Source organism: Sebastes fasciatus, chromosome 12 (genome assembly GCF_043250625.1).
Source record: "Sebastes fasciatus isolate fSebFas1 chromosome 12, fSebFas1.pri, whole genome shotgun sequence".
Classification (NCBI taxonomy): domain Eukaryota; kingdom Metazoa; phylum Chordata; class Actinopteri; order Perciformes; family Sebastidae; genus Sebastes; species Sebastes fasciatus.
In genome coordinates this window covers 30,509,210-30,524,635 of record NC_133806.1, presented here as the reverse complement: position 1 = coordinate 30,524,635, position 15,426 = coordinate 30,509,210, and the positions used below count along the sequence as shown (strand labels likewise).

At 41.3% G+C, this 15,426-nt stretch overlaps 1 protein-coding gene across 1 annotated transcript in view; it reads left to right on the top strand.

Moving 5' to 3' along the window:
• The window catches only part of snap91a (synaptosome associated protein 91a), a 58,148-nt gene that overhangs the window by 34,851 nt on the left and 7,871 nt on the right, over positions 1–15,426 (top strand). Inside the window, exons 9-20 of the mRNA XM_074654697.1 lie at positions 2,123–2,184; positions 2,606–2,614; positions 3,271–3,283; positions 3,564–3,751; positions 3,902–3,996; positions 6,165–6,380; positions 8,859–8,936; positions 10,832–11,104; positions 12,592–12,675; positions 12,972–13,040; positions 13,360–13,515; positions 15,152–15,223. Of these exons, the coding sequence (XP_074510798.1) occupies positions 2,123–2,184; positions 2,606–2,614; positions 3,271–3,283; positions 3,564–3,751; positions 3,902–3,996; positions 6,165–6,380; positions 8,859–8,936; positions 10,832–11,104; positions 12,592–12,675; positions 12,972–13,040; positions 13,360–13,515; positions 15,152–15,223 (1,315 nt within the window). The remainder of the gene's footprint in view (positions 1–2,122; positions 2,185–2,605; positions 2,615–3,270; positions 3,284–3,563; positions 3,752–3,901; positions 3,997–6,164; positions 6,381–8,858; positions 8,937–10,831; positions 11,105–12,591; positions 12,676–12,971; positions 13,041–13,359; positions 13,516–15,151; positions 15,224–15,426) is intronic.

The following is a 15,426-nucleotide window of genomic DNA, read 5'->3' as shown; positions in this document are numbered from 1 at the left end:
AATAGAGCTGTTATATCTGTCCTTTGTCTGCAGAACAGCCTTATTTGTTCTTGGTTGTGAGGACAGACACTTTAAAGTGTCTGAATGATAAATGGTCTACCAGTACCTCTCAATGCCAAGACAAAAAAATGATCATCCTCTCTGCCTTGTTGGTCTTTAGGGATAAGAAACTAGACAGCTTTAAAAGGATAGATCCAGGAAATGGAGCAGGGAATAAAGGAAAGTGAATTAGTGACTTATTTTGTTGGCTGAATTAGCTTTGACCTCTCTTAATAAGCCGACTGGATATCCTTTTTTTACTGCATGTCGGGAGGTGATAATGTCTCATTTAGCCTGGTGGTTGAGCATGCAGCTTTGCATCGTGGCTGGCTGGAACATTGTTCTCTCTATTAGCATTGAGATTACACCTTTTTTCTGTTTTCTTTTCTGTTGCTGTTTTATTATATATTGTTCACTTGACTTTTGGAAACTCAATGATTATGTTTACATGCAGAAAATGCTCAGTTTTTTGCCCTTATTCCAAGAAAGACAATATTCCTACTAAGTTCTTTACATGGCTAATGGAAATGAATATTCCACTAATATTCCTGTTTACATGCAGCCGTGCGTACTCTGATTAACATAACCGGTGGCAGACTTGTTCGAACATGTGAACACAGCCTCCCTTTTTCATTCCTTCAACCACCTTTTTGAAAAGGTTGGCGTTGTGATGTTTGTGAATATCCAAAAACCTGTTGATATCCAAGTCTTTTATAATGTTTAAAATTTGTTATGTTTCTCCTTCTTTTCTTTTGGGCATGCGTCCCTATAGCTGTTGGCTAGTTGGTTTGTGTACAACGCACAGAGCTGGACGTAAACAGGAAAGAAGCTGTGTGTCGCAAAACCCCCAATTGAGATGTATATTCTTAATGCGCTGTATACATGTCTAAAGAATGCTCCTAAAACCTGAATAATATCAGCATATCCCATATGTCTTAATCGGAAAATACTCTATTCGGAATAAGGCCTAATTCAGAATATTCAAACACAATATGCTGTTTACATGGCCCGTATTAAATTCACAAAATTGTCATATTCTGAATAATAGTGGAATATATAAATATGTAAATAATGTGCATGTAAACATAGTTAATACTACGGACATATTTGATGGTACTCAAAAAATATTGATACCCAGCAGCCCTGGTCTGGGCTTCTGAAGGTTTATTTATGTTGCCGTTCATCACAGGAGAGTTTACGAATTTGTAATGACAAGACATGTAGTGACGTGACGCAAAACAACTCAACAAGACAAATGTTCACAGGTAGTGAAGAATACAAGTTGAAAGGCATTTCAGGGTTTTCAACTTTGGAAATTTAAAACCCAAATTAAACTAGCATTTTGGAAAGCATCAGTTTTTTACTGTGACAGTCGTGCATCAAGTTTTGGAATTTGCAAGCAAGCGTTGTTACTCTACCTTTGGCGTGTAGATTTGAGTCCCATCTGGATAGCAGTTAAAGTCACTTTCACCAAGGGGTAGCATGTACACTGAAAATAGAAAAAAAGTCTGGCTCTGAATAGACTGAAGTTCAGAGAGGAATGAATTTGAGAATAGAGCGAAGTGCTCTGTGAGTCTGTGCTGTCAAAGTCGATGTTGATTCGATTATTCTGAAAAACTGCACAAGGAAGATGATTATCAGTGCACCAGGAGAAGAACACATAATCTCAGTATATTAAGCAACCTGCGTGCCGACAGTATGAAGCCAGCCAGGCAAAATAAAGACACCTACCTCAGTTGGGTGACATCTGTCATCTCTGAGGATGCTAGGTAATTCTGAGGTAAATCAACCTGAGCAGACGTCACATGACATGTCTGTTTGGTGAAGGTGCAGGATAGGTTAAATGTGGTTAATATACAAACTCTTAAAAACTCTGATTCCAAGAGGAGGCATCGTCACTCAGCTCAAATGTTACACAGTTCTTCAGCGTTTCTATTTGACTGCATGGTCCACTGTGTTCTATTGTGAAGTATAATCAGTATATTCTCAGCCCTCCCTGATGATACCTAACATTACTAATGTGTTGACAGCAGCATAAGTCCCCGTTGTATCACCCACTTAAAGCTCTTTTTTTACTCTGCAGGCCCCAGAAAGTCTTCTTGAGTCCCTGGAGACCCACCTCAACACACTGGAGGGGAAGAAGCCGTGAGTAGTTCAATATATCTGCGAGCTGTTTCCTTTTTTAATCGTTTATACCAGCAGCAACACCAGAGCCGAAAAAACTTCAATAATCCTCTAATTATACAGTTTAATGCTCGTTTCCGTGCTGAAAGCCACGTCCGTAGTGATTTGGGCTCAGGATAGCTCGGCAGTCCAGCATGCACCTGGGTTTGTTTGGTGCTATTGTAGTGATTTAGCTCTTTCTGTGTGGCTTATTGATGATGTATGACACTTGTTTTATAGAGCATTTTAAACAGAGATGGGGGAGTTGAATCTCCAGAACCAATCAAATTAATTAATTCATGTTAATGGATTTTGTCAGAACCGTGTAGGAGAGTTGCACGATTAGCTTCAATTCCCTGCTGCTTCTCTAACATGTTATTTCTTCTGTCTTTACTCGACTCAGAGAGGATAAGTAAGTATTCTCTGTCAATGCGAAAAAGATTCAATATTATTTTACCATCATATGTTTTGATAAATAGACTTTTTTTTTGTACTGTTTAGGTTACAGTTTTCAGTGATTCTATAGAAATGACATCTGAAAAAGCAACTCACATTTATTTTGTTGTGTATTATAATTTGGTTCAAGATGCACTTCTATAGAAAACACACTTTTTATTTTACATTATGTTCATATCTGATCTGTGATCATAATTTGCGTCATTGTTGTCATTGACATACAGTACAATGACAACAAGTCTTGCCTTTTAGCTCATTACTAACATCTTTGTTATGATCTCGCTGCACAATTGTCCCTGACTTTAACAAAGCTTTAGACGGCATGCCATTCAGATACATTCAGCTCTTATACTCTCCGTCTGTAATGTTGAAAAGCAAAGCTTTGTTGAAGCGGAGAAAAGGCCAAGACGATATTACTCAGCAGTGCAGCGTGGGTCCATTAATTGCAGATGTGTACTAAATGGAATTGCTTTGAAATGCCGCCCACCTGAAAAAAACCCACCAAAGTGATGCTTAAGCTGTCACTTTGCCTCCCATCTCAGTAGCAGCCGTTATGTTTCTGCATGTCCATCATTGAACTCTTGAACTCATGTGCTATCGTTGTTTTTGCAGGTCGCCCACTAAGGTAAGCTATGTTTCATGATAATCATAATGTAGTGCTAATAATCATGAGTCTTTATTATATGTAGCACTTTTCAATGTCAAAGCACAGTTATTGAGATCTTTAAAGAGCAGTGTATGAACAAGTAAAAACTGTAAATCAACTTTTAACTTCACCCTTAACAGTGTGTGCTACAGACAGGTAGTGATTCATTGTGAAGTCATGTGTTAAAAAGCTGTTGAATCACATCAGCTTACATAACCGCGTTGGGCACCATGTTAACAGGGTCTTTTCTCTGCGGCAGGATGCGACAGCCAACAACAGCTCGCCGGCTGCTGCTGCTGCTGCTGCTGCTGCTCCTGCTCCTGCTGTTGCTCCGGCCAGGCGTGCGCCTCCCACTCCTGGTGGGCCCCCTGCTCGCCCCGGGCCACCTGCCAAACCTCCTCCGCCCACTATCACCCCCACCGCACCGGCCCCCGCCGCTGCCAGCAAGTAAGAGTCACTCAACAATATTACAAAGAGCTGCGTCAATACCCGAGCATCAATATTACATTAGAAATGGATTCCCTCTGTCAACACGCCATCTTTCTCTCTCTCTCTCTCTCTCTCTCTCTCTCTCTCTCTCTCTCTCTTTGTGTTTAGTGCTCTTGATGACGGGTTCTTGTTGGATCTGGACCCGATGGCCTCTTCATCAGCAAAGGGAACTGCAGCGATTTCCTCCATAACTGGATGGGGAGGTGAGAACTTTGTGCTCCGTCAGTAACCAGTGGGCTACCTCCGGGTCTGACAAGTGAAGCCAATGCTGAAGTGCCTTAAACCTGCATTCTTTCTAACAGCCAGCAGGGGGCGACTCCTCTGGTTGCAAAAAGAAGTCTGATTGTATAGAAGTCTATGAGAAAATGAGCCTACTTCTCACTCGATTTATTACCTCAGTAAACATTGTAAACATGAGTTTATGGTCACAATCGCTAGTTTCAAGTCTTCTTCAATACAGCATGATGTTCATTTAGTAAATTATGGTCCCATTTAGAGTCAAATAGACCATAAAGCAGGGGATGCTTTAGGGCGTGGCTACCTTGTGATTGACAGGTCGCTACCACGGCGTTGTCCGGTCTGGTAGTTGTCCGCGTTTTCGTCTTAGAACTTCAACCCTTCCACAGTGTGTTTTCAGTTCATTTAAGTTTATTATAACCTTTTTGGTTGTTTGTAAATGTCTTATTCAGCGTTCGGACTTAGCTCCACCCTCTCGTGTCACTTCTGGTTGCAAAAAAACAAGAAGGCCAAACTCGAAGCTTCAAGATGGCAGTCCACAAACCCAATTGGTAACGTCATGGTGACTACGTCCGCTTCCTATATACAGTCTATGTCAGTAACGGATTGTTCGCAAAGCCCCTCTCCCCTTAGTTACTGTTGCTATGCACATATATGCAGTTTATAATGATAGCAGTGGTAGAGTTACCCCTTGAAATTCTTAGTAATTTTTTAAACAATGGGTCTTTGATTTCACACAAAAGATAGCTTCTCATTTCTAGCCGTCAACCGGCGATTTTGCCTCTGAACTGACGACTGTTGCTAGCTGATTCAATCAGCTCTATGTAGCTAATTAAGCTAACGTCAACTCCACGAGTTGGTTGAAAACACTGTCTCCAGATGACTTTGTGATGTTTCTTTTACATACGTGTTTGTAATTTCAAACTTTCACTTTTAACGTTACAAGAGAAAATGCTTTTAACATCCAAGACCACACAGTGAGGAAATAACGTTACTACATGGTGGATGTGTGTGTCCAGCGTAACGTGTCACCCTACATAATAATGTATTAAGCTAATGATATGCTGCTTGGCTTCAGAAGTAACGCTATAGTAGGTACTAAGCTAGTTAGCCGGACATGCTAATGATTGCAGCTTCTTTCAGAGCTGATTAACATACAGTTTATCATTTGTTTTGAAGCCGAAAATAGATATTGATTGGCCTAAACTTGCATGTATTAAAATATCAGTAAATAACGGAGCATATTTAATAGACTTAAATTCCATGAAATGCAAATTGTTGTTTCATCCCATTAACTACAAACCTTTTTACTTTACATTAGGACCATTTTCCAAAGCATACAGTGAGTTCAGGTCCCTGCAGAGGGATTTTAACATCACAATAAAATTAATGGAAACCAATTGCTGCTTAGAAGAGGCAGGAAGAAGGAAATCAATTTAAAAACCTATTGTATGCTTTGGAAAATGGCAGTAATATCAAGTACAACTTGTAGTAAATGAGCTGAAACAAACTAACTGTGGTCCTGAATGACTCCGTATGGTAGAATAAAGAAGTGGTACCATCGTTGATGCTTTTTATTGCACATTGTGGTTTAAATTTCAGAACATTTCCATTATAAAGCTGATGTCGCTCTCTGGCATGCCCTCTGTTTATCCCGACATCTCCACTGAAGATGGCCACAGTCCAACTGTACTTTAAATTACGTTAAGGAGCTTTTAGCTCTATTGGGCTTTACCATCAGCCCACGTCTGCTTCTTTTCTGGCTTGTTCTCTTTAATGTTGGCAGCTTGCAAATTAAAGATTTCTGAATTTCATCAGATCATCTCCAAAAGTCATTCATTTTCTCTCACCTGTGTGTCTCTCTCTCTCTGTCTGTTGTGCAGATCTATTGGCTGAGGGTGAGTACTCTGTTGACAGCTCCTGCCTTTTCTCCACTTGGCTTTCTACTTGAACTTCTCAATGTCTTTGTGTCCAGCTACTTTCAGCTTCAGCGCCTCCAAAGCCTGACTTTTTTCACTTTTCAGTCTCTTTGACACTGCCCTCTTTCTCCCCATCTTCTCTGTTCTCCTGTTCCTCTCTTTTGGGGGGTTGTGACTGGGTCGTGGCATTTGGATTATGGGGTTTATCTACATAGCAACTCCGGCTGCCACTGATGAAGCCTCTGAAGCTCTCCTAGCGGAGGGAGAGTCTGATGCCGCTGATGATGCAGCAGCGGCTGCCGCCCCTGCAGCTCCCGCGCCCAAAGCTGCTGCCGCTACTGCTACCACCACTGTTGCTGCAGCCGCTCCAGTGCCCGCCTCGCTGCCCGTCAAAGCTCCTGCCTCAGCCGCAGACATGGACCTTTTCGGAGGTCAGTCTGGTCCGAGGATAGAATGTAGACGAGGATACACAGCATGGCAGCCTGCCTGCTTGTCTATAAGGAGCCCCTTCATCATTTAGTAGTTTACTGACAGGTTTCCTTTTGTATAAAGTTGTCATATAGAGGATTGGGATTAGATTATCACTCCCTAAACCTTGCATTGCAACCACTAATATATTGCTGCATCATAAAACCACAAAAAGTCTGCAGGCTTTTGTCCCATCAGATTACAAGTTCTTTAGATATATACAATTATTAGATTGAGGATGATCTTGCATTTTCTAATGCAACATGAAAGAATAGTAGAAAACCTGAAAAACCTGCTAGAAACAAGAATGTAAAGGTACATTATGACATTTCAGTAAGCAGATGACACCATAGCTCCAGTTTGTGCCTCACATGTATTACCATTATATTTGCGCCACAGAGCTAAATGTCCAATTTTCAAAAAGAACAATTACAATCTTTGAAAAACTCAGACGGCTGTTTAACAACATATACTACTTTCTGAAGGTATTTTCAGAAACCTTAAAGACTCTTCTGAATTTTGTCTGCTGCACGATAAAAAAGATTTTTAATGTGTTTCTCAAGTTGCAACAACATTTCCACGTAGCCATACAATACGTGACATATGTCCTTGCTCTTTTTGCAAAACACAAGATAAAATATAACACTTTATATTGAAGGAAAATTAGGGCTGTCAATCAATTAATCGTAATTAATCGCACATTTTTTTTATCAGTTCAAAATGTACCTTAAAGAGTGATTTGTCAAGTATTTAATACTCTACTAATCAACATGGGGAGTATGCTTGCTTTATGCAAATGTATGTATATATTTATTGTTGGAAATCAATTTTACAACACAAATTAATGACAAATATTGTCCAGAAACCCTCACAGGTACTGCATTTAGCATAAAAAATATGCTCAAATCATAACATGGCAAACTGCAGCCCAACAGGCAACAACAGCTGTCAGTGTCAGTGTGCTGACTTGACTATGACTTGCCCCCAAACTGCATGTGATTATCATAAAGTGGGCATGTCTGTAAAGGGGAGACTCGTGGGTACCCATAGAACCCATTTTCATTCACATATCTGGAGGTCAGAGGTCAAGGGACCCCTTTGAAAATGGGTCAGTTTTTCCTCGCCATAATTGCATAAGTTTGGAGCGTTATTTGGCCTCCTTCGCAACAAGCTATGACATGGTTGGTGCCAATAGATTCATCAGGTTTTCTAGTTTTATATGATAACAGTATCTTCACTCTAGCTTTAAAACTGAGCCCGCTGCAACCTAAAAATCGCAAGTTGCGAAAATGTGTTAAAGAAATTAGTGGTGTTAAAATTAATTTGCGTTAACACATTATTATCACGTTAACTTTGACAGCCTTAATGAAAATATAACATATTTGAAAGAAACATCTTAGGCTATACTGTACCAAAAGAGGTGCACCTTTTTCATTAGGCAGTGGAATACTTTTTCATGTGGTTAGTAAAGTCTTGGAGGATTCTGGAAATATCAGAACAGCGGTAAGCGTTTTTGAATGAAACTCTGGGCTTTTCAAAGATAGCTAGGTAGCCTATTTATTTTTCAGAAAATCAGATGGTTATTGCTGTGACTCAAACGTAATGGTTCACCGTTTTCTAATGTTTTATCATCCTGCTTTGTTGCAACCATGTACACGCTCTGTGTTGCGTTGAGCACAGAGCAAACCGTTTATCATTTGTGGCACCTCCTCCAAAAAAATATGAGCCAGTATGGTGGATTACTTGCATTTCTCTTGGTTTATTTAAGACTGCACAATTGCAAAAAAACACTAATGAGTTTTGACATTAACGTGTTTTGTCATAATCATGTGCGCCTCAATAAACCCAGTGCAATGTAATTAATCTGCTATTATGACTGATATTTGGGGGATTTGTTGCTTTTTGCTTTTTTTTGTTCATCACCCTTAATGGTTTTCCCTTTAATGGCTTACTAACAGTTTCATAAATATGTCAAGATGATGAGTAGCTGGATTTTATTTCATTATATTTTGACTTTATGAAACAGTAATAACCTCAACGAGAAGTTTCTGCTGAAATTGAGTTTCTTAGTCAAAGAGAGACTTTGCCTCGTCCATCCCTGAACTTGACATCTTCCCTCTTGTCACAAAGTGCAAGTAACTTGTGACAACTTGCCTCATTTCACAGACCTGCACAGGTGGTGCGCTCACTGAATGCAGCATTATGCAGCCCTTCGAAACTCCACACGTGACTGATGCTACGATCAGATCATTCACTGCAGTAAACCGGGCTGCATATTTCTTGTATTCTCTGCTTTTTTTTCCCTGATGCTGACCTCTCATTTTTGTGTCCTGTCCATTCCATCTGTTTACTCATCTTTTGTCCTTTACATCCATGTTGTCTGTCGGGTGTTATGTTTTTTGCGTTTTGCGTTCCGGCTGTTTTCGTCTGCAATACCCTAGATGCGTTTGCACCTTCCCCAGGAGACGGTCCTGCTGCCGCGGCCGCGGGCCCTGCTGCTGACGCGTTTGGTGGATCTGGTGGGTGACAAAACAGCTTTTTGTGCAAGTGTGTGTGGATTTGTGTGTGTGTGGATGTGAAAGCTATTGCTTTTATTATATCAAAGCTGCTTCTGCTTCCATAGGAGACAGTAGAACAAACATGTGCCCTCAGGGCCTACTGTCTCAGCCCAAATCCTGCTCTAATGCCCCAGTCATGAACCCTCTCCTCCCTCATCTTGACTACTCTTCTCCTTCCTAATATTCACCCAGTGAATACTGCAGTAAAAAGCACAGAGCAGCTATTAACTACACTGTCGCTCAAGAATGAACACTATATGATTTGATACCCCAACCCCCCGATATTACCTGATGATGATTATATTAATCATTGTCAAGCCTTTTTTCTTTTCTTTTTATAATAACTCCATTTAGTGTCTCTCTTTGACTTTATATATATAGCAGGACAACGACTGGAGCAATTCATGAAATGTCCATATAATGTTTTCCTCACTTTTTTAAATATATGACATGTAATCCTTTACGGTACACCTAGTTTGTGCATACTAACCACAGCAGCAACAGAAACATGCTTCGCCATTAACTCTATTCTGCGCCCACACTTGACCTCCTGTATTAATCGGTGTAGAAAGGACACACCAGGAAAACTTTTCCTATTGGTCAATCTATGAGAATATACACGTATGAACTTAAATTATCCATGTGTCCCCTACATCTCCAGTGCTTCATGTTATCTTTGGCAAACATATTTGTACAGACATCCATGGTTACCATGGTTACCAGAGGATGAATCTCACTGACTTAGGTGAGTCCCTGACTTTTCATGTAGGGCCGCCATCAGGTCGAAATATGGATTTGAAAAATACTTTGTTTTGTGATCAAACACCTGCAAAACGAATGACATTCCCATCAGCCTAGGCTGTATTTTGTGATAATTAGCCAATGTTAACGTGCTAACAGGCTAAATTAAGATGGTGAACTTAAATATCAGCATGTTAGCATTTAGCTCAAAGCACCGCCGTGCCTAAGAACAGCCTCACAGTCTTGTTTTCTATTATTCACTTGAAGTGTAAAGAGATTTGTTACATAGTCAAACTTTTTGGTAAAATTTGATTAATTACTTTAGCTATTTTTAATAGCATGAATGAAAGAATAAAGTTGAGTAAGCTTCTCACAGAGAAAGACGAGTCACTGTGGTCTGTGAGCAGTTGAATAGAAAGCAGTTTCTTTAAATGTGCTCTATATGATATTCAGAGCATTAATATAGCAGTAAACAGCTATTTTCTATGTAAAGATATAGAGGAGTAATGTCTACCTGAACAGAGAAAGAAGTCACTCTCCCTCTGTGTGTGTCGTAATCAGAGCTTCTCTGTGATTTGTTGACATAGCGGGGCCGACCAATCTTGCATCCAGCACCTTCGATCACTTTTATTAGGTGCAACGTCCTCACTCTTAAAAGCATGTGATAGTTTTGTCATTTTTATACAATCTTAACGGCCCAGTATCACTAAACATCTTTTAAGCCAACATGTTGGTATTATTATCACATAGCCAACAATGTACCAGGGACACATGGATGATTTGGGTGTTCTCGTAAGTTAAAAAAACTAATCAGCCAGTCAACCAGAAGTTGTCCAGTCCGTTGTTATTAGTGAAGAATTGTTTCATCCTGTCTGTTGTAGCTTGTGATCGTGTGCCTGGTTTACTTTCTTTGTATCTAACCCTGATTTGGAGCTTCAGAGGCATCTTGCCTCACAAATATGCTTTTTACAGTGTTTGTTGCTTTAACAAACCCTCAATCCTCCCCCCTTCCCCTTCCTCATCCACCCACCATCCCCCTTCCCTTCTTCTCTAATCATAACCCCCCCCCCCCTAACCCATCAACACCACCAACCCCCTGCTGCTCCTCCCTGAAGACCCCTTCGCTACGACGGAGGGGAGTGGGGACATGGCTCCAGGGCTGGACCTGTTCGCTATGATGCCCACCGACACGGGGGCCGCTGCCGCCACCGCCAACCCTCCCACCTCTAGTGAGGCGCCGACCATCGTCGCCCCCATCGTCGCCCCCATCGCTGCCCCCGCTGCCCCCACCCCTTCTTCCACCACCACCACTACCACCACCACCACAACCACCACCGACACCACCACCACAGAGTCTGCAGCCGCTCCGACTCTAGATATCTTTGGTGGTAAAGTCCTCTCGCTCTCATTATGCCTCTCACTGCATTGCCCTGCATTATGATGATGGTGATGATGATGATGATGATGATGATGATATAGGTTTTGGTAATGATGTTGCTCTTGCTAGTGATGATGACGACAGTAGTGGCAATGATCCTGCCCAGTCCCTACATTTCAGATTTGTTTTTCTATTTTCCATGATGCCTTTCCTGTAGATACAGATCATTTAATCAAGTTAATCAAGCATCTTGACCTCCTCTGTAAAACTGAAAGATATAAAATAAAATACACAACGAGGTAAACTGTGTATGCCATTTTAAAAGTGAACCCATTAATTATTCATTGTTGGGGACCAAAATATCAGTGTTAATTTGATCTCTAGGGACAAAAATGGACGTTTATCTCTTTTTATGAACAGAGGTTGCTCAACTTGTTTTGATTATTAACCTAATACTAACAAACTGAACTCAGAGCGAAGAAAACAGTTTTCTTCTCCTGCTTGTGACCAATATTTTAGATACTGGCAGCTGAGAATGCTTTATTGTAGCTTATGCACTTTAGTTAAAAGGGAATATTACTCAATTTCAATTCGTACATGTCACAGTCCAGACGACATGCAGGTTAGGTGGATTAGTGACTCCAAATCGTCCATTTAAAGCTGACCAGTGTGAGCTGGGATGGGATCCAGCCCACTGTGACCCTGCACAGAATATGTGTGCATAGATAATAGAGGGATTGATATATGCTATTCCCATGAGCCGAAAAAGAACTATGCACAACTTGTGAAGTTTCTAGCCACGCTAGTTGCATGGCCTAAGAGATAGCAATATCAGTCAGTCCAACACTTTAGCCTAGACTGAAGTATCTCAAACTTTGTTTTTGGACCAAATACTTCCAACACTTAAGACATTCCCATCAGTACTTTGTTAGCATCAGCATTTTAGCTCAATCATTGTGAGAATGTTAGCATGCTATGGTTAACATTTAGCTCAAATCACCGCTGTGCCTATAAGTGCAGCCTCACGGAGCCGCTAGCATGACTGTAGACTCTTATGGGCCTTTCACACAGAATGCAGCAACGGCACCGCTGCGGTCTGAAACCCATTATTTCTAATGGCTTGAACGGCACAACAATGGCTATTTGCTGCGCCGAGCAAAGCGTGCACCTGCGCCCAAAGTTCAAACTGGTTGAACTTGAGGCTCAAACTGTGATCTGTGTGAAAGGTCCATTAGCCTTGATAACTAAATACGTTGGAGATTGGAAAAAACGAGCGCTCTGCAAATAGTCTTCATGCTGAAATTTGGCGATATACCCTTTTAACTTTTGCACTGTTTTCCTTTTGCATTGCACTGAACTGATACACTGCAACTTACCCCGTTTAATAATCTGCTGCTCTCTCTCTGCTTTCCCTCATCTCTCTTCTTAACTCATCATTCATGTATGCACTGGACTTGAAATCTGAATGTACATTTGATTGTGTGTCCTTGTTCTTAGATATGTTTGATTCTATGCCTGAGCAAAGCCCTACCACAGAATCCAAAGCTGCTACCACTCCTAGCGTAGACCTTTTTGGTGCAGGTACAGGAGCTGATATCCATTTCTCTGTGTGTGGAACCTCTTCATCTCTTCTGGTTTCCATGCGTCCACTCCTCCTCTGTCAACTGTTTTATTTTCCCCTCCACACACGTCTTGGTTTGTCCCCCATAGTGCTATGAGATCTGTGCATGTAACCCACTCGTCTTGGATTGTCCTTGTGGCTGCTTTCTATCTACGCTGTCTTTCTACCTGCCACGCTAACACTTTTCTTTGCTCTCGGACTTCCGTTGTTTTTCTTCTTTCTCGTATTCTGCCTCTCGCTTGCGCTGGTAAATTAGACCTTCCTGCTGTCTCACGCGGGCCCTCTCCTTTGCCCGAGCCGGTTCCGGTTGGAGACATCGTGACCGGTGAGTTAAGCTGCTTTATCTCGACTGCATCACTGTTTTCCCGTCCTTGTTTTCGTGAAGAGTGCAGCCAGCCTCAATTTACCATGAAGTGTTTTTGCGTGTGTCTGCATGCACATGCACACCGGTTCTGGTGCACGCTTCAAGGATGTGGATACACAGTTAAGATGCAGGGATGCGTACTTCTTCTCTGCATGTGTGCTAGAACAGGCATAGTGGTGCATGAGCAAAGCATTCGCTCCCCTTAGAAATAAAGCTGTCACCGACGAATGTCGTCGTCTAGATTTGAGAGTAATTTAATCCCTCACTGCTTCTGTCTCAGATTCATTTGCATCTCCAGCTCCTGCTGCTGCTGCTCCGGTTGTTGCTCCTGCTGCTGCTGCTGCTCCGGTCGCTGCTGCTCCTGCTGCTGCAGCTCCCGCCCCAGAAGCCTCCTCTCCACCCAAAGCTGAGCCGGCACCTGTCATTGACCTGCTCGGTACTGTACCTCAGAACACACATCTCTTCACAACAACATGTGCTGCATGTAAATTGTTGAACATTTTATAATTTTACTTTTCTCTTCTGGGTATTTTCTATCATCCTCAGTTGTTACAGGAAGTTGTTGAGTGAATGTTTGTACCAGTGATACACTCGAGGTGTTTGTGCATAACTATTGTAAATTCAGCAGCTTCTGGATTAAACTGCAGACAGATCATATATACAGTATATAGAACAGACAGTAGCCACCAGTTACATTCCTTAATAATTATTAGACTGTGTGTTTGTGTGCGTCTCTGTCTAGGGGATTTTTTTTTCTACGAAATGTAGTTTTAATTTTCAAGTCAACTTTATGTCGTGCTGAAAATTTAGGATATTGAGTTTAAAAAAAAGAGGTATTAATCTTTTGTGAAGATTTTAGCATGGCACAGCTCTCAGTACTGCAATGCCGGTCTGTCTGACGGTCAGTCTGTCCACCACCGTAATATCTCAACATCTACTGGATGAAGTGGCGCAAACTCTTGTACAGACATTCATGGTTCCCAGGGGATGAATCCTTGAATCCATCATGAGGTCTGCATCTTTGGTTTTTAGTGAAATATCTTGACAACCATGGGATCACAGTGAAATTTGCTAAAGATATCCAGAGGAAACTTCTAGACCAGGCATCTAACCTTTTTTTTAAAAACAGTGGGAATTAATAGAAATATTGTGATTTTCTTCTGCTGCACCTTTTGCATTATGATCTTTATGTAGGATTCAGAATATCTTTATGATGTGATTATTATAGGAAATACTATAGCACACCGTCTGGAAAGCTTGCGCTGCTCTCATTAATTTAAACAAAGGATGTTGATCAGAAGAGTGGGGTGTAACGCCACAGTAATGATATATGATGAATGAATAATAATAAGCACCCTTAGCAAATCGACTTTTCGCGGCCATGAGGGAGATTCTCCTCAGCACCAGTACCTCACACCTTACAGTACGTGCATGGCACAGCAATCAGCAGTGGTCAGTAAAAACACACTGCAGTAGATGCACTGATTCTTAATCAGTCTCATTTTTCTTTATGAAAATTCATTTTTGGAGGTTGAGGTTAGCAAATGTTAGCATGTTAGCACACTAAAATTAAGATGGTGAACATGGTAAACATCATACCTGCTAAACACCAGCATGCTAGCATTGATATTGTGAGTGTGTTAGAAAGCATTTACACCCTCATTTACAGCCTCATTTACAGCCTCATTTACAGCCTCACAGAGCTGCTAGCATGGCTGGAGACTCTGGTTTTGTTTCTGTGTATCACTCCTGCACCTTTTATACCAAATCCCACTCAAGTTATTATACTATGTTGTGAAAATAGAACTGAACATACGATATGACTTCAACATGGCAGAAAAGGGTCCCATCATGACCGTAAATCTCTCTCTATCCACACTAACATTTCTTATTTACTTCATTTCATTAGACGTTTTGTTCACTTTTCATTTTTTATTTCAGTTCTAGTTTTGCGTTACGAAGATAATCCTGTCTCCTACCCCCCCATTGTGTCCCAGTGTGTGGTCCAGGGCTGACCTCTCACCCCTTTCTGCCCTCCATGCTGCATTGTGGATAACTGAACGGCCCTGCAGACACCTTCAGCAGTCCTGTGGAGGAGACTCAGAGCTCTGCTCCCGGAGGGCCTGGAGACGATCTGCTGGGAGGTGAGTCTTTAAGTATTCTTATGGAGTTATGGTTGGATTAGAAAGGCTGAAGGGAACGGCAAATTTTGATAAGATGGCCTCAGTCTTGCAAAAAGTTTTCTTTTTGGCAAACGACTGACAGGAATGTTTTACGCTGATTAAGAAATTATGCGGGAGGTAATGATGGAGATGCATTTGTCAACTTAATAATGACGCAAACTTGG